The following is a 19,413-nucleotide window of genomic DNA, read 5'->3' as shown; positions in this document are numbered from 1 at the left end:
TAGGATTATTTCTAGAATGTCAAGTTTTGTTTTTGTTACTGTTTTTAGAGAGGTTGGAGGGGCAGAGAGAGAGAGGATTTCAAGCAGGCTCCATGGTCAACACAGAGCCCAACTCGGGACTCAATCTCACAACCCTGAAATCATGACCTGAGCCGTAATCAGGAGTCAGATGCTTAACTGATTATACCACCCAGGTGCTCCTATAGAATGTCGAGTTTTAAAAGGACCCAACCTCAGGTTGGCTCACTGGTCTCTTACTTTTTCTACTCTTTAGGTTTTTTATTTATTTGAGAGAGAGCGTGCGCATGTGTGCACACAAGCTAGGGGGAGAGGGCTGATCAGGGATCCCCAGGGGAGGCTCAATCCCAGGACCTTGGGATCATAATCGGAGCCGAAGGCAGATGCTTAACTGACTGAGCCACCCAGGCACCCCGTGATCTCCCTACTCTTTTTGATGAGTTGAGCCATTCCCATGTTTACCTTTTATTCTTCATGTTGAAGTTGTATCAGTCAGGGGCTCATGGACTGTTTCTTTCTCCTGGATATCCTCAGAGAAAGCGCCGTGGTGGCACAGTAAATTCTAGACAAGCCCAGAAGCGAACTCGGGAAGCAGCCTCCACTCCTGAGATGGCCTTGGAAGCAGAACCCATAGAACTTGTGGAAAGTGGTAAGATCGCCGGGAATGCCGTGACCATGGGGTGCTGGCATGGTGCAGTATGCATGGGTGAGTCCAGCACTGGTGCCTCCCAGCTGTGGGGCCTTGTGCAAGCCACACCACCTGTCTGAGCCTCCATTACCTTCCCAAATGGGATCGTCCTAATACCACTGCATAGAGTTGTCATTAAGGTCAACATTTAGCTCAGTGCCTGTTAGCTAACACTTAGGTACACAGGTTAGCTTCTGTCCTTGTCTTTATAAGACCTACGCAGTCTTGGACTCACCCACCACTCAAAACTGAAAGCTGACTTGCAAGACCTTCCCTCTTTGGTGGTGTAAGACCTCCACGGGTTTTGACAGCCACTCAGGATGGCTAACCATTTAGCCTTCTGGGAATGTACAGCAGGGGAGATGAGACCGCCCTGGGCCCACCTTTTCGATTTGAAACTGAACGTCCAGTTCACTTGGCCTCCTGAAGTACTCAAGCTTTCCTTTTCTCTTTTTCACTGAGACACAAAATTTCCCAAGAAGGCATATCTGTGGACAGAGCCACCTGTGTTGGAGGGAGTTGCTATAGGCAGAAGCCAGATTGATTTTTTTCCCCCTTCTGCCTGCTGAGGGAGATGGCAAATGGCCTGAGTTGAGTCTCTTTGCTCTGCGGGTACTGAGATTGTTTTAATGACTATGATGCCTGAAAACTGACACGTAGAGAGAAGGAGCTTGTCTTGAGGTAGATTTCATAGGCCCTTCAGAGAAGTGAAGTTCTCAGTATCATCTCTGTGGCTCCTGAATTTCACTTCTGTGAATTCTTAGAAGCCTAGAGGCTGAGATCCTGGCCGCCCTGCTGTTCCCTCCCCTCTGCCCCAGACTTGACGCCCTGGCGTCTGAATTCTGCCGTCTTGCACTAGAGGCTGGCGCGAGAGGCCCCTTGATCGGGACACGAGGCGTGCGAGGGGTCTCGGGCCAGACTGCTGCCCAGCACGGCCCTTCCCTCCCCATAGGCCGCCTTACCATGCGTGCAGGGCGGTGTGCACACGCATCCTGTGAGAGTATGGCTTTTGTTTGTGAGAGCCAGAAATCATGTCCACCAGAACGAGAACGGCTCTGTGACTTAGAGTGTATCAGTATATGGGCTATTTTTTTAAAAGGAAGGGGTCATTTTGTATAAATTACAGTCTCTGATATATTGTGGGTTTTACTCCTGTGAGACTTTTTAATGGAAGAAAATAAAGCAAATTTGAATCGCTAAATGTTTTGAGCTACTGTCTCCAAACAAATACCCCTTCTGAAAATCCTACTCTCACACTTCTTGAGTGCTTTGATAAAAGCAGAAATGATCGTAAATCTTTTTTTAGTTAATATAAATGGAAATTGTTCTCTGCGGTTCATTCTTACTGCCACACAGAAGTGCCGATACCTGTTGGCACAGGTCCTTCCCCACTCTGTCCTGTGCCCACGTGGGCTCCACAGTGGGTCCCAGGGCTCAAAGGCCAGCTGCAGAACAGGCCCAGCCCATTCTGGTGCTGGGAGTCTAAGGGATCAGTAAACACCACCTTGTTGTCCTGCTTGAGAGCCACATGGAGCTGGATGTCTCACTGACGAGGTGCGTGGGAGAGCCGCAGCCTCGAGGAGGAGGTTTACGGCGGGTCCGTGCCAAAGAGAAAGGCCCTGAGGTGAGCCTGCCTGCTCCTTTCCCCAGGTGTCCCCCAGCACACTCCCGGGTAGGTCTCTGCCTCTCCCCTGTGCTGGGCAGGTGGGGGCGCTGAGGCCTCGTTGACAGTGTGTGGCCACAGGGATGAAGAGGTGTGTGTGCACAGACGTGATCCCCTCCCCTTGGTGTAGTTGTCAAAACCACATACCGCCCCTCAGAATGCTGAAAGGGCATTCACTGGTACTCGGTCACGCCTGAAAAAGGGACTGGACCTGATGGTCTGCATTCTGTGCTTTGACGGGGTTTTAGTTTGGGATAAGCCTGTGCTCCATTTGTAATCATTTAATGAAGCTTAGAGCGGTATGCCTTTACTTTTTTCTTAATGCTTGTCAAAATGCTTTATTTTAAAGCTGGAGATGAAATAGTGGATCTCACCTGTGAATCGTTAGAGCCTGTGGTCGTTGACCTGACTCACAATGACTCTGTCGTGGTAAGTGTCGGAGTGGGACGGGTGATCCTTCCTGGCTGTGGGCCCTTGGCCAGCACCAGCTTCTGAAGGCCTTGGTCACAGGTTATGGTTTGTGCCGACAAACTCAGGCACTCAGTGACTAGAGCCCAAGATAGAAAGTGTTTCTGGAAAATCCTTTGTTGTGGCTTTGTTACCTGTGGACAGTAAATCTGTGTGGCCCTGGCCTTTCCACGGCTGGCACAGAAGCTGAGGGAGCCCCGAGACCCCACCTCTGTTGTCCCCTATTCTGCACTTTATACCAGCTGTGTGACCTCGGGCAAATTCTTAGCCTCATTCACTCTGAATATCAGGGATATGCCCTCCGTGCCAGTAGGGTATTGGGGGGGGTCGCCCTGGATTTGAGTGCCTGGCACCTAGTGGTGCCCAGTAAATGTGAGTTTCGCCCTCCCAGCTGGTGGGGATGAGAATGCTTGCATAGCACTGCCAGAGGAAGCAGGCACCCTGCATCGCTGCTTGACTCCAGGGAGGATGGGGCTTGGGAAGCTGCTTGTGCAGCTGCTTGTGCCCTCTTCCCATGGCACCAGCTGTGGACCATGGCAAAGAGCACACTTGCCCCGTGTGGCCCTTGGGGAAGGAGACCTGCTCCAGGATGTGGGGGCGTGCGGCTGCCTCTCTAGGATGCCTTTTGAGCACTGTTTGGTCTGATGTGCAGTTCGTGGAATGGAGGAAGTAGGAGGCAGGTGCTGAGGACTGGGGTTGGTAGTAACGGGGTCTCCCTGTGGCCTTGGGGCCCACTGGTCCTTGGCTTCTTCTGATTATGCTTACAATTTTAGAATAGGGTTGTGCTGAGAAGCTTCAAGACTTTAAAAGAAAAGAAGGGTGATGATGGGGAACTGTCTTGACAGATTTAGAGGTTTAGACTCTGGTCTTGATTGAAAACCACCAGTCCTGCTGTGTGTCTGCACAGCCCGCGCACCCCCCCCCCCCGATACCTGTTGGCACAGACCCTTCCCCACTCTGTCCTGTGCTCGCGTGGGCGCCACAGTGGGTCCCAGGGCTCCTTGGGCTCCCCCAAGGAATGGCAGCTGAAACCGTATTTTCTCTGACACTCGGTCTCTGACCTGCAGCCCCGGGGGAAACCCAAGATTCTGCTGCTGAGACCTCCCAGCCGAGGAGGCAGGATTGGCTTCTGTTGTGTGACACGCCAGCATCATGGAATACCCTTTCATGCCTTGGGTTTTTTCTTTTTTAGTGACTAGACTGCCCTTCCTAATGGCCCCTTCCTGACCTTTCCTACCTTCTTTGTGTTTTCCCTGGGCATGGAGAGTCATCGGCAGATGTAGAGCAGGACTGGTAGGGTCGGGGGAGCTGCCCTGGGAGTGGATGGCTGGCCAGAGGCCAGAGATGGGGCGGGGGGGGCTAGCCTGGGAGGTAGGGGTCCTGGCTTTCTGGTCCTAGGTATACTGGTTATTTGGGGCATAGGACTTACCTTACCATGGTCTCAGGTTCCCAGCCATAAAATCATTGTCTTGGGCTTTATAGCACTCCTGATTCTAACCATTCTCTACTTTTTGTTGTTTATTTTAATAAATTCAAATGCCAGTTTTTAAATTTACAGTGAGAAATACATGGGAGGCTGAAGTTCTCACTCTAAGCATATCTACTTGGAAAAACTAATAGTATTAACTTAGGACAAGGAGCATCCATTAGATGAATTTTAAGTTCAGCGTGACCCCAGGCCTCACCTGCAGGAGAGTGTGAGTGGATAAATTATTGGTTCCCAGATTGGGGTGACCTTACTGGTTCAGCCAGAATCTGTGGGAACAGACCACGCTGTACCTCTTTGTCCCTGCTGGGAGTAGCTAGCTCTGTATCTTAAAGACCAGAATATCTGCATCCCCTCATCCAGGCCCGACTTCAGAACTTGAGTGAGCCCTCTGATGAGAAACTTGACTGAGACTCTTTTTCCAACTCTCTAAAGACTCCAAAGCCCCCAGTGAATTAAGAGAACTATGAAATGCTGTAAGATGTGATAACACTTCCGTACATCTCTGCTTAGGTATTTTCTCTCCAAATTAATTTTTATTTTAGGCATGGCATGCCCAAAAAAGGCCGTCACTGCTGGATCGCAGGACATGTGTATCTTTGATTTTTACTAGATTAATGCCAATCTCTTTTCTAAAGGGGTTGTGCTTGTTCACATTCTTACCAGTGTTTTTGGTGCTCACCACCACTTTACTTCTCGCCAGTCTGATGGTTGAACACCTTTTGTGTTCATTGGTAGTTCATTTTTGTCTTTTGTGAAGTTCCTGTTAAAATCTTTTTTTTTACGCACATGTTGTATGTACAACTTTTACAATAGCCAAAGGAACTGATCTAGAACGGAGCAACCCCTTCTCCCCGCCTATTTGGTTGTCTGCCGTGTGTGTGTGTGTGTGTGTGTGAGTGAGTGTGTTTTCCCCAGACCTCTCTTTAAGTGGGCTCTACACCTAACGTGGGGCTTGAACTCACAGCCCCGGCATCAAGAGTTGCATGCACTACTGACTGAGCTAACCAGGCGCCCCTTTCTGCCTTGTTTTGTTTCGTTTTAGGAATTCTTTATAAGTGATTAAGTATGAGCTTGCCACTAGTTAGGTTTTGTGTCTTCTTCTGAGAGGTCTGTCTTTTTCTTTTCGATTTATGTACAGAGGTTCTTAATTTTAATACAGTTGAGTTTATCAATTTGTTGAAGATAATCCATGTAAAAATCCATTCTGTATTCTGAGTTTTACTGTTTCGCTTTCTACAAGTGCGTCTGTAACATACTTGAATTGCCTTTTCTGTGTGGTTTGAGGTGGGGTCTTTAGCTCCTCTTCATAAGGTCTTGTGTTCCTTATGGTGGTTTTACAGATCTTTTGTTAGAAGATTGATTCCTGGGGGCGCCTGGGTGGCTCAGTCCTTAGGTGTCTGCCTTCGGCTCAGGTCATGGTCCCGGGGTCCTGGGATCAAGCCCTGCATCGGGCTCCATGCTCAGCAGGAGGCCTGCTTCTCCCTCTCCCAACTCCCCCTGCTTGTGTTCCCTCTCTGGTGCTCTCTCTCTCTCTCTCTCTCAAATAAAATCTTTATTTAAAAAAATAGTATTATAGGGGTGCATGGGTGGCTCAGTCGTTAAGCGCCTGCCTTCGGCTCGGGTCGTGATCCCAGGGTCCTGGGATCAGGCCCCACGTTGGGCTCCCTGCTCAGCGGGAAGCCATCTTCTCCCTCTCCCACTCCCCCTACTTTTGTTCCCTCTCTCGCTGTGTCTCTGTCAAATAAATAAATAAAATCTTTAAAAAAATGGTATTATAAAATTTCCTTTTGTTTTTTGTTTTTATTTGCTAATATAAAGAAATGCAGAGGCACCTGGGTGGCTCAGTCGGTTAAGCGACTGCCTTCGGCTCAGGTCATGATCCTGGAGTTCAGGGATTGAGTCCCACATCGGGCTCCCTGCTCATCAGGGAGTCTGCTTCTCCCTCTGACCTTCCCCCATCTTGTGCTTTCTCTCTCTCTCAAATAAATAAATAAAATATTTAAAAAATAAAAACAAATGCAATTGATTTTATCTCTTGATACTTTTTCAATGTAGCAATTCTTAATCTGTAAATCTTTTGGATTTCTGTGTACACAGAATAAATTGTGGTTCTTTTCTATTTCCTTTTTTTTTTTTTTTTCTTAACACACTGGCTAAAGAAAAATCAGCACTGGCTGAATAAAAATGGTGACCGTCCTGGACATTTTTGTCTCATCCCAAATCTGAAGGAATCCTTTCAGACTTGGACCGTTAAATAAGTTCTCTGTGGTAGGTTTTATTTCTGTCATTGTTTATGCCCTTTATTCAGATTGGAGAAATTCCCCTCTATTTTCTGTTGGTCTGCAAGTTTCTTCAAGAATCAATGTTGAATTTGGGGCGCCTGGGTGGCTCAGTCCTTAAGCATCTGCCTTTGACTCAGGTCATGATCCCAGGGCCCTGGGATCGAGCCCCATATCGGGCTCCCTGCTCCGTGGGAAGCCTGCTTCTCCCTCTCCCACTCCTCCTGCTTGTGTTCCCTCTCTTGCTGTCTCTCTCTCTCTCTCTCTCTCTCTCTGTCAAATAAATAAATAAAATCTTAAAAAAAAAAAAGATTCTCTCCTCCCTCTGCCCCCACCCCATGCTTCTGCACGAATGCACATGCTCTCAAATAAATAAAATAAAAAATAAAATGTGCTTCTTCTTAAGTAAAAAAGAATCAATGTTGAATTTTAACACTTCCACAGAACAATAGTTTTTCCCCTTTCATATGTTGAAGTGGAGAATTACATTGGTTTTTAGTGTTAAACTCATTAAATGTTGTGGTCTTTTTGTATATTGCCAGATTCTGTTTGCTACTGTTTTATGTATGACTTCTGTCTCTCTTTATGAGTAGAACTGGTTTGTCTGTAACTTTTATCTTGTACACATTCCTTATGAGGTTTTTGGTATCAGTACTGGTATCTTTATTAAGTGAGTTGGGCACCCTTTTTTTTGTGTTCCCGACTTCCTTGCAAGTTTGGTAGAACCCCACATTCAAGGAACCTAGCCTCAAGTTTTTCAGGATTTGTCAATCTCCTTTAAAATGTTTACTTTTATTGGTATAAATTTGTGATGTCTTAATGTTCTGTGGAACCCATGGTGATGGCTCCTTTTTCATTTTTTCTGATGTTGGTTGTGTTTTCTGTCTCTTTAGATTAGTATCACCAGAGGTTTATTAGATCTTTCAGAGAACCAACTTTTAGCTTTGTGGTTCCTTTCTGTGTAAATTTGTTTTCATTCAGGATTGCTGCCTTTTTTCTTTGAGTTTATTTTGCTGTTTTTCTAACTTACTAATTTTCATCTTTTCTTTTCTAATAAATGCCTTTAAGATTATATTTTTAAGCTATATCCTACAGATCTTGTTACTAGTATTATACGTTCAGTTCCATGTATTTATCATATTAGTATTTAACTTCCAAACGTGGGGGTTTTAGTTCCTTTTTGTTGTGGCTACAGATTCGTGGTTTTTGTTTTTGTTTTTGTTTTTAAGATTTATTTATTTGTCAGAGAGAGCGCGCACACACAAACGGGGAGCGGCAGGCAGAGGGAGAAGGAGTCGGGTGGTCCGGGGATCATGACCATGGCCGAAGGCAGATGCTTACTTAATCAGTTGAGCCACCCGGGCATCCCATGTTGTTACTGATTCTTTGAATTAATTGCATTATTGGTCAGAAAATACGTTGTGTATGTCAGTTCTTTGATAATTCGAGACTTTTCTTTGAGCCTGGCCTGCACAAGGTAGCTGGCCTTCACTGGATGACCTGCCCCCACAGGTCCTGCCTGGGCTTTGGTTTTTTTGGTGAGGCTTTCAGAAGTAAGCTTCGGTTTTTCAAGAATCATCTGTGCTTTTTTTCCCTCTGGATTATTGTATTCCCTTCAGTTTGACCAAGTATGTTTTTGGATGCCTCTTTATTTAAAAATACGTATGTTTTACCTTGTTTTGGTGGTTTTCAGTGGGAAAATTGATGGAAATACTAGCCTGGCATTTATTGGAAAGCTCTGCTCATATTTTCCATCCTCTTGCTTTCTCACCTGGTTTAATAGGTGAAGTAAGATTTTCAGACCCCCCCCTTTTTCTTTGGGATTTTATTTGTTTTTTAGAGAGTGCATGAGCCAGGGGAGGGGCAGAGGAAGAGGGAGAAGCAGACTCCATCCTGAACGGGGAGCTGGACGCCTTGCTTGATCTCAGGACCCCAAGATCATGACCTGAGCCAAAGGAAGATTCTTAACTGAGCTACCCAGGCGCCCATCCCTTCATGAACATTTGTAGCATATCAGCTTCTGCTCCAGCTACAGGGGGTGATGCATTGATAGAAAAGATTTACTCCTCTCTTTAAGAAAGTTGTGTCTTTAAGAGGGAAGATATTGAAAATGGTATCTGCGGGGCGCCTGGGTGGCTCAGTCGTTAAGCGTTTGCCCTCGGTCCAGGTCATGGTCCCAGGGTCCTGGGATCAAGGCCCGCATCGGGCTCCCTGCTCTGTCTCCCACTCCCCCTGCTCCTGTTCCCTCTCTTGTGGTCTCTTTCTCCGTCAAATAAATAAATAAAATCTTTAAAAAAAAATGAAAATGGTATTTGCTTAGGCTTTTCCCTCATTGAATTTCAAAAAAGTGTTGTTTCTGTTGTTTCAAAGTTTCTTTTAAAGTCAGGTTGGTTTCCCTGGAATGTCTTTTTGGTCTTTCTCCATGGCGTACCAGTGAGTCATGCTATTTGTGTTTCGCGCCGTACCCGCCTAGTTCTTCATTCATGAGTCTCTTGAAAGGGTCTGCTTAGGGATGCCTGGGTGGCTCAGTCATTAAGCGTCTGCCTTTGGCTCGGGTCATGATCCCAGGGTCCTGGGATCGAGCCCCGCATCGGGCTCCTTGCTCAGCAGGAGGCCTGCTTCTCCCTCTCCCACTCCCCCTACTTGTGTTCCCTCTCTCACTGTCTCTCTCTCTCTTAGTCAAATAAATAAATAAATAAAATCTTTAAAAGGGGGGGGCTGCTTAACCGAAGCTCCCTTGCAGGCAGGGACAAAGCCCTGTCCTTCTCTGTGGGACTAGTCAAGGGCCTGAGGGGTACCCAATGACTTCTAGAATGAGTAAAGCAACATAATTCTCTATGAAGAATGAAGAGCTCAGTCACCATGTCCAGGAATCGGGGAAACAGTTGTACGTGGAATCAGGCAGGGAGCATGAACTCTTACTGGAACATAACTGTCAGAACCAGTTTTCCTGGTACTCCTGGCACGGCTGCAGGAATAGGAAACTGTAATGTGCAACTATTGGAGCTAAAGACTAGCCACTTACATGCACAGTGCTTGGAGGTGGCTCTTTTTTCCCGTGTGGCAACATGCCAAGCTGCATGGGGAGGTCATCGAAAGCAAGTGGCTTGCAGAGCTCCTGGCTAGGGGAGCGTTCTTAGAGATGCCAGGGGTCCGCCTATCTGCAGAGGACTCCAGGGACGGACTCCTGCTTGGTCTTGTCCCATTTTTTCACCCAGCATATTGGCTGCAGCCCCAGGAGGGACCTAGGATGCCAGGGGTTTTGTCCATTGGTAGAAGGGGGCTTGTCCTCCCCCCCTGACCAGGGGCCTGTGACGTGGGTGTCAGCACTTGAAGGCGTTCTGAGGCTCAGCTGTGCTTCAGAAACTCAAAGAGCCTTCGCATGACCGACCTGGAGTCCAGGTGCCTACTGTGGGTCATCCATTCTCCAGACATGTCACTTGTCTCTTGGCGCTCTGACCTGCGGTTTATCCCATAGTCAAGAAAGAGAAGCCAGGCCTAAAGGTGAAGTGGGATGTGGGGGTCTGATCTCAGGCAACTTGCCACAGTACTAACCCAGCTGTTCAGACCAGGGGTTTTGTTTCTTTTAAAGGCCTCTCGGCCAGATCAGAGGCCCCAGAGCTTCCCCCTGACTGACCTCCCCTACCCTGCACGCCTCTGTCTCTTGTGCCAGGGAAGCACTGTGCTACCTTCAGGGTCCCAGCCATGAGGAAGGGCCATTCTAGAGTGCCTGCGGACACCTACAGGGGTTCTGGAATTTGATGTGGTTCAGCTGCTGGCTGGAGGGAGCACCAGTCAGTGTCACGTGTCCCTCAGCCAGGCTGTGGCACCATTGTTTTCTACCCTTTGGGCAAGAAGCTGCCTGTCTCAGCTTTTGAGTCATCACCAGTGAGGGGAGCTCTCTGGTCACTACGTATTCATTTACCCAGTAGTTATGTAAGGAGCACCTGTCTTGAGCCTTGGGACGAGGCCCCGAATGTACCTCCCCGGGGACTCAGGTCTGGCCCGAGCTTGGCACTGCCTGGAAGTGAGCTGGGTCTGACTCACAAGGGCCTGTGGAGACTCAGTTCCCACACATTGCTCGCCGGGGAGCCTGCAGCATCCTCTGTTCCTTCCAAGTGTCTCCACACCTAGTCAAATGACCCATCGTGGCAAATGGAGGCAAGGCAATGTTGGAGCGCTGGAAAGCTGGGATCATCCTTGCCCACAGGAGATTTTCCTTCTGTTTCTGGCTAAATTCAGAGCTCCCCTTTTATAGACTTCATAGGGACTCCACCTCCTGTCAGCCCAGGCTCTTTTTCCAGTACATAATCCCCATGATGAGATTGACAGTCCCCCAATTTCATAGTCACACACTCCAGCCGCCTCTAGGGGGAAGAGGGAGCGCCTTCGGTAGCTCCAAGTGTGGGTTATGTTCTCATCTGCAAAATGAAGATCTTTATGCTTAGGCCTTCTTCCCTCCTGGGATGGCTGTTTGCATCTGTCAAGGTTCAGGTTGGAAAACTGAATCCACCCTAGTTGTTCTAAAGCACAAATGTGCATTTTAATACATGGGAAGTGCTGCCTCTTGGTATTGAAAAGGCTGAAGGAGCAGGTCTTTAAGAATAACTCTATAGACATCTCAGCCTTGACCCATCATGGAAGCTGTTACCTCTGCCCCAAGCAGAAGGGCAGGAGGTGGGAGCCACCATCTGCACTGATCTCTTTGGGTTCAAGGAAACAGGAGCACAGCTCCTTGCCGGGGAGGAGGGGCCCAGGCTGAGGACATTGTGGCCTCTGCCATGATGCCAGCCATGTCTGCCACCACCAACACGCACAGCAGCTGAAACTGGCCTCTGAGTGTCTCACTGGGGGGAACTTCTTTTTTTATTTTTTTCTTTTTAAGATTTTATTTATTTACTTATTAGAGAGAGAGAGCATGAGAGGGGGGAGGGTCAGAGGGAGAAGCAGACTTCCCTGGTGAGCAGGGAGCCCGAAGCAGAGCTTGATCCTAGGACCCTGAGATTGTGACCTGAGCCAAAGGCAGTCACCCAACCACTGAGCCACCCAGGTGCCCCTCACTGGGGGGAACTTCCTAATTCATGTTCAGAACCCTTGCCACGAGGGAATTGGGCTGGAGGGAACTTCTCCTTTCTGCACGGCAGGCTGGGCCCTCCACCGTGGGCGTCAGCCGAGGAGGGGTGGGCAGCAGGCCTTTGAACAACAGTCGGGAGCATTTTCCTGAAGTTGACGGCTTGTGATGAGCAAGAGGGAAAGGGTGTGCTCCTGGTGCCAGGGTAGGCAGACAGGTTTACGAGCTCAGAGGGGATTGAAGAGATGGGGTATGAAACTACTGTAGCAAAAATAGTCCTAGTGTAAGTTCTGAGTAATCAGATGTGGCCTTGTCAAGTTCTCAGTACCTTTTTCCTAGGCCCAGAGAACACGGAATCGGATTGATCTCAGTCCTTGGTGTGCCACTTATGAGCCGCTGCATGTTCTACTTTGTTTAATTACTTAATTGTTCCCAATAATAAACACTGTAAACCCTCCTCCCAGTAAGGCTCTGCCTTTGGCATAGCCTGCATGGCATACAAGATTCTTATTCTTATCCTTGGCCCCATCGGACAAGGAGAGCATATGGAGCTAGTCCTGGGCTCCGTGTCCCTAGTGCCCTGTGACACTTGTTGTCTTGCTTGGTCCTTGCAATAGTATGGTGAGCTGTGGGCACCTCTGTTCTCCAGAAGAGGAAGTTGACAGCTCCTAGAGGGTAAGTGACTTCTCCAGGTCACGAGGCCAGCAGCTCCCAGACTCACTCAGCACCTAGTGGACAAGGGCAGTGTGTCAGCTGCCGGGAGGCAGAGGTGCCTGGGATGGGCCTTGCTGGAGAGGAGGGGTGTACGGATCTCCTGTCAGTGCTGGCTGGGGCAGGTCCTCTGCCTGCACCTGTCCAGTCCTGGTCCCCTGAGAATTGTGCATTTGAAACAAGAAATGCTTCAATTTTATCATTTTAGATAAGTTTTTTAAAATATAGAGTATATTATGTCATACTGATTATGTCTTTCTCTTTTGTTTTCCTCCTTTTTAAAAGATTGTTGACGGTGAGTGGTTTCCTCTCTTTCATTGGGTTTGGATACAGAATGGACGTGGGTGGGGGGGTACAGCGCTGAAGTCCTTGCCAGGCCCATGGGTGTGAGATTGCTGGGTGGGAAGAAGCCTGCAGTCAGTGCTCTGAGCTTGTTGAGGAGACTGCACTGCTAGTGCTGAGCTACGGTCCCATTGGAGTTTGGAGAACGCTCACCACCTTAGGCTTTCGACGGTCCCCCAGCTCAGGCACATGCTCATGGCAGGGATGGGGCTCCTGGGAAGGCCGGAGGGTGGCCTCTGCATAGCTGGGTAGGACCTGCTGGGTGTGGTGGCTGTGCCTCTTGGGTCTGGGACTGGCCTTTCCCAGGCGGGAAGGGGGTAGTGAGGTGATAGGGCTGGGGACCCTGCCCTGAGCATGGACTCCCATCTTAGAAAGGAGGCGCCCAAGGAGAAACGCAAGGCGGCCACGTCAGGACCACGCCGATAGCTGTGTGGTGAGCAGTGATGACGAGGAGCTATCCAGGGACAGAGACGTGTACGTGACCACCCATACTCCCCGAAACACCAGGGAGGAGGCAGCCACGGGACTCAGGTACCAGCACTCCCACCGCCCTGCTGCCTTACCAGATGCCTCTGGCCACGTGGAACCCCTTGTCCCCCGGAGTAGGGATCCTCTACCCGCCCCCTTCCATTTCTCAGGGGTAGGGTACTGGAAATACTGGACCTTGCGCAAGTTCTGTGAGCCCATGGCTTGAGAAGGTCCTGTCAGAACAGCCGCCCAGCAGCTGGGTACAGGTGGGCCTGGATTCAGAGCCAGCTCAGCCATTCCCAGCGGGACAAGACTGTGCCTGCACTGGCAGGGTGAATGTGACTAGCCCTGGGCTGGTGGCACACTCCACCACCTGCCGTGCAGAGCAGACCCTGTGGCTCTCCGTGATCTGCAGCAGGAATGCTCAGAGGTGCTAGGCACAGCTCCTGACCCAGACAGGCAGAGAGCACAGGCTGCGGGTTTGGGAGGACAGGGCACCTCCAGTTGTCTGTACTTCGGTTCCCCTCTTGCCTCCCCGCTGCACCCCCTTGGGGCCGCTGGCCTTTCTGTAAGTCTCCTGGTGCCTATGCTAAGGGGTATGGGCTGCTTCTATGAAGCCACTTAGAGTAATTGAATGTTTGAGTTTGCTGAGGAACTGACATGAAGCACTGTGATTTTAGGCCCTCTGGTACTGTCAGTTGTCCGATCTGCATGGACGGGTACTCTGAGGTAAGCAACCTTAGCTGTGTCTTCCTTGCTTCTGGTTTCCACATGGCTTCAGTGAAAGAATGAGATGAGAGAGAGGGTCTTCTCTGTCGGTGGGATCTGAAACCTCCCTTCCGCAGTCAGGCCTGGCTGGCCCATGCAGCCTTCACCTCTGGCCCCTGTGTTCCTTGGGCTTCCACGTGAAGTGTGTCCGTCCCATGCGTTTCCCCGTTCCAGCCTCAGCAGAAGCTACTAGTGCTTCCTGTGGCCCCTGAGCCATCCGGCACTGCCCCGGACCTCCGTAGGCCTGTGGGTTCAGGCGTCTGGGGTCCCTCCAACCCTCTTGGGCCGCTGCTGCCAGGAGAGTGTCTCTTGCCTCTGCTTGCGGCTTCAGAGACCCTGCTTGTACTTGCCTGACACTCCAGAGCAGGTAGGTATACAGTTCTCCAGACCTGCCCAGCCCTTCCTCCCCTGTCTCAGCAGAAGTGAGGTTCTGTGGGGACTGCTGTTCCTCTGGGACCAGGGCAAGCATGAAGGCTGTTCCGTCTTATGTTTCCTAGATTGTACAGAATGGACGTCTCATTGTTTCTACAGAATGTGGCCACGTCTTTTGTAGCCAATGCCTCCGTGACTCCCTCAAGAATGCTAACACTTGCCCAACTTGCAGGAAAAAGATCAACCACAAACGATACCACCCCATTTATATATGAAGTGTGGAGAGCTGCTCAGGAGAGGTGGACGAACAGACAGACAGCCTGGCTGGGTTCTCCACACAGCCTTTCATGGGTTCTCTGCCGCAATTTCCTGAGCTCACAAAGACTATATTTCAAAACCAACATCTGATATGTAAACTGCTCTTTTGTTTCCAATCCCCTTAGGCCCTTTTGTTACCTCCAGGTTACAGCTGTGGAGCTGGGACCAGGGCCTCCCAGGCTGGGGACTTCATCTCTGCTCCTCTGGGTGGTCTGGTTCCAGGGTAGGAGAGAGGGAGTTAGGCACATTGGAACTGAGAATCGTGGTTCTAGCCTCTTTCTGGAACCTGCATGTTTGCCAAGAAATTTTTCCCCATTTGGAAAGTTTGCCCCAGCTTCCTCCTGGCAGTGTCGACAAGGGGCTGGCCCCAGTCAGAGAGCACGCAGGCCCGCCCAGCTCTCCCTGCGAGCGACATCGACCCAGGCATCTGTCTGCCACAGTGATAAGCAAAACAAGGTCCATCCGGCCCAAGGATCCCAGGTGTGAGCACGGCCCTGGAAAGACCCACCACCGGACTTTTCCTTCCCTCGAGAGTCAGAGGTCCCCTGTAATCCCACCTGCACCTTAGCATTGATGTGCGAGGATTTCTGCAGATCAAGAGAATCTCTACAGGGCAATTCCCAGGTTCCTAAGAACGAAATGTGCAATAAAGCCTGTTCTTTGCCTACTTTTCAGCAGCCCAGGAGATGTAGCACTCTTAGCATCCCCTCAGAGGCCTCACGTTGCCTGTGGAGCAGTGCCTGTCCCACCCCGTCCTATTCACCACCTGTTCTCAGGAACTTAACCCATGTCCCAGAGTTTTTCACCTGGCACAGGCCCTGCGAGCTCTAGAGGGCAGATACATGGTCGGGTACCCTGTCTCTTTTCTGATAACATTTATCCTGTTTGCCACATGCCGTCTGGTCCTCAGTTCCCACTGCCTGATGTCTACTCAAGCATCAGTACTGGGAGGTGGTGGCGGTACCTGCGGCCTTAGCAGCCACCCGTGTCCACGCTCTTGGACAAGTCCTGGCTTCCCGGAGTTTCAGAGTTTGGCCCACCTGCCATTAGCGGGGCTCTTTGGCTTTCACCCACACCCCCACACCAACTGACATTCACTTTAGAAGCTGCTCCTCTGGCCTTTCAGGCTTTGATCCTTTGGGCTTTTGACTGCTCCGTAGGTTTGGTTGGCAAAGTATGGTGGCCTCTCCTCCCCAAGGCAGCCAGATAACAAACGCTCTGCTTAACTTTCTGGGTGTGAGCCTCTTGGTCCTCAAGGAGGCAACAGGGTGGCCTGAGCTGCCCCTCACAGCACAGGGCCTGGGGCAGCTAGTGGGGGAGAGGCCTTGCCGTGTCAACCTGCCTCCGCCTCTGCACCCCTTCTTCTCAGAGGGCTTTAAGCCAAACCAACAGCCTCTCTGTGTGAAACATCTTCAAGGTGGAAACGGGGCCTCCTCTGGCTTTGCTAGCAATAACTGACCTTCAGTTTACCCTTCTGAAGGAGCAGGGACTCGGCACAGAATTCACTTTAAACGGGGCTGAAGGAGTGTCCCTCCTCTGTGTGAAAAGAAATTTGTTTTATTCTTCATTCTGACTTTTTAACTGTTTGGCTCACTTCCAGTTAATTTGGATGAGAATAATAATTTTCTACTTGGAGTTGAGGGCAGGACGTCAGTTCTCATCAGCACAATGCTCGGTATGTCTGCCCTCTATTTGGACATCATTGCCATTAAGTTCCTTCTGGGCTTCGTGGAAACTCTTTTGTTACGTTTCAGCAGTACCCAGACTTCAGAAACCCAAGGTGACCATGCATCCAAAGTCTTTTAAGTTTTGTGCTTAAGGACAAATGGTTGATCGTAAAGGTGGTATTCCTTCATACTAAATTAAATTGGGGAAAAAAAATGTTTAGTTTCTACTATTTAGAAACTGCAAAATAGGAAAACGATAAGAAAAATTCATTTTCCTTTCTTCATTGTACATAGTTCAAATCTTTCTTTGTTACATTTAAACTATATCCATGTACATCAGTCTGTTGCAGACTCCTCTGCTAGTGTTACAGATGGAAATAAAACCATTAATTTGAAACCAGATTTCTTTCATGCATTCATTTGCTCTCTGGGATGGATTTTCTCCCCTTTTGCCCAAGATGTGTGATTCCTATCTGCCTCCAGTTTAGCATATTTTGTCAGAGTACAGGAAATCTGCTTGTGTGGCTACTGATCCAGAAACAAGCAGGCGAGAGAGGTCATTCTTGGAGTGGAACCACAAGTCTAGGCCCTGGGATCCTTCAGCAGAATCTTTACCTCGGCCCTAAGAAGTGAGGCTGGTTGTGGGGCTGTCTGACCAGCACTGGCTCAGGAGAGAGCCTCTGAGCAGCGTGGACTCAGATGGACCTGGGATTCTGACAGCACGGTGCACCCCTGCCTCAGCCACCCAGACATGGTTGCCCTCCACTCTGGGACGGGGCCTGGGGGGGGCATGGTATGCTGGTCAGTGCCCTGGGTGGTCAGTGCCAGGAAAGCTGGAAAGAGGGAGTGGGTTTGGGATTCCCAGGCAGTTGGTGCTGGTAGAGCTTGCCTTTCTCCTGTCGAGTGGCCGCAGAGATAGAAAAGGTGAATGTGCTGGCCGCCTGGAGCTCAGAGGCCCTACCTTCAGTTGGAGACAAGTCAGATCAGAGGAAAATGCAGTTATTCAAACACTCACTGTGTATTTTTCATGCCCTGGTATTGCACTTGGCTCTGGTGGGTATTGAGAAACCCATGTATATTGCTGCCCTCCTGGGGTGTACATTCCTTGAGGATGACTGTCGTCCCCTCCCGCCAAGACAGTGAAAAGTCAAAATGCAAAGGTCAGTTACAGGGGTCCTCGGAGAGCAAGAGGGGATGGTAAGCTGCAGTCCTCAAGGTTTGAAAGTACTCTAGCGAAGGAAGAGGTAATTTACGTTATGTAACCTTGGTTTTTTTTTCCCCCCAATGTACAACCACCTTGCATTTCTTGGATAAATCCACCTTGTTCATGATGTTTTTTTTCTATGTATTATTTTGTTTTGCCAATATTGGGTTGTGTTTTTTTTGAAATCCATGTTTATATATAGTTACAGTGACCTCTGATTTTCTTAGTCTTTGCCAGGTTTTGGTTTCACCTAGGCTAGTTCCCTACAAAGAGACTATAGAGTTTTCTCTATGTCCTGATTTTGGATTATTACCTTGATTGAAATGGAACTCATAAATAAGATCTCTGAACTGTTGCTTTCATTGGAGAAAGATTTTAAAATACTGACTTGAGGGGCGCCTGGGTGGCTCAGTTGTTGAGTGCCCTGCCTTCAGCTCAGGTCATGGTCCCAAGGTCCTGGGATCAAACCCTGCATCCGGCTCCCTGCTTGGCTGGAAGCCTGCTTCTCCCTCTCCCACTCCCCCTGCTTGTGTTCCCTCTCTATGTCTCTCTCTGTCAAATAAATAAAATCTTTAAAAAATAATAAATACTGTTGTGATATTTTTCAAATGTTTGAGAATATACATTTTTGTCAGTTAGGTTGCCAGTTTCTGGGAATTCATTTCATCTCTACAAGTTTTTGTCATAAAAAATTGTTCATAATCTCTTACAAGCTAATCTCTGTAGCATATTTTTATCATTAGTATTTATGCCTGCCTTTTTTAATTAGAGATTTGTCAGTTTTATGTTCTGTATATGTTAATTCCATATCCAAATCCTTTTTGGGTCTAATTCTGAAGTTTTATTCTTGCTGGCTCTCTCTAACGACTTCTTCCTTTGTGTGTTTTGTGAGCAACTTCCTTATTTTGAGCCCATGTAACTTGGTACATGATCTGAAAATTCTTTGAGAACTGGAATGAAGGTGGGTGTTCCTCCAGAAAATATTTGCCTTTGCTTTTGTGAGGTACTTAAGGTTGTTCACCGACATAAGGCCATTATGTTTATCATTTATGCCATAAAACATAGCACACAGAAAAGCACACTTCACTGAATTACCTAAAAAGTATAGCTCAGTGCACCTGGGTGGCTCAGTCGTTAAGCGTCTGCCTTCAGCTCAGGTCATGATCCCGGGGTCCTGGGATTGAGCCCCACATCGGGCTCCATGCTCAGCAGGAAGCCTGCTTCTCCCTCTGCTTGCTGCTGCCCCTGCTTGTGCATTCGCTCGCTCGCTCGCTCGCTCGCTCTCGGACAAATCTTAAAAAAAAAAAAAGTACAGCTCAATGAATTACCATAAGTCAAATGCCCATGAAACAACCAACCATGACAGGAAACAGGATGTTGTCGATGCTTTAGAAGCCCCTACTTGTCCTTCCTCCCAGTCAAAACACTCTGCCCTCCCAAGGCAATCGCTATACTGATTTTTATGGCAATCACTCCTTTGACTATAATTACAATTACCAAAACATGAAACCTTAATCACATAATTTTGTCTTACCTGTTTTTTGAACTTCCAAATAGATGAAAGTCTTCAGTATGGATTGGGGTTGGGAGCATCTATTGCTCAGTGTTAAATTTGTGAGATTCATTCATGGGTAGTTTATTCATTTTGCTTGCTGTGTAGTATTTCATGAGATGAATATGCTTTAGTTTATCCATTCTTTCAGCCATTTAAGTGTTTTGGCTATTAATAGCCCAGAGTGAACATTCTGTATGTCTTTTTTGGTTTACTCCCATACCTTTTGGGCATATACTTAAGTGTGAAATTACTGTCAAAGGATATGAACATTCAGGAAAACTCATATAAGTGGAAATTAAACAACACACGTTTAAACTGGTGGGTCAAGAAAT

General features: G+C 48.6%; 1 protein-coding gene across 1 annotated transcript in view; it reads left to right on the top strand.

The window, feature by feature from the left end:
* Window positions 1-16,722, top strand: part of RNF4 (ring finger protein 4) — a 33,284-nt gene extending 16,562 nt beyond the window's left edge. The window contains exons 3-8 of the mRNA XM_028086991.2: window positions 553-667; window positions 2,719-2,798; window positions 12,673-12,682; window positions 13,101-13,260; window positions 13,878-13,926; window positions 14,463-16,722. Coding sequence (XP_027942792.1) covers window positions 553-667; window positions 2,719-2,798; window positions 12,673-12,682; window positions 13,101-13,260; window positions 13,878-13,926; window positions 14,463-14,612 — 564 coding nt within the window. The 3' untranslated portion in view covers window positions 14,613-16,722. The remainder of the gene's footprint in view (window positions 1-552; window positions 668-2,718; window positions 2,799-12,672; window positions 12,683-13,100; window positions 13,261-13,877; window positions 13,927-14,462) is intronic.
* The last annotated feature ends 2,691 nt before the right edge of the window (window positions 16,723-19,413 follow it).

This window comes from Eumetopias jubatus, unplaced genomic scaffold (assembly GCF_037043125.1).
Source record: "Eumetopias jubatus isolate StellerSeaLion01/CBP00866 unplaced genomic scaffold, mEumJub1_p1.0 scaffold_2, whole genome shotgun sequence".
Classification (NCBI taxonomy): domain Eukaryota; kingdom Metazoa; phylum Chordata; class Mammalia; order Carnivora; family Otariidae; genus Eumetopias; species Eumetopias jubatus.
The sequence above is the reverse complement of the archived record's forward strand: the minus strand, read 5'-3'. Positions and strand labels throughout refer to the sequence as shown.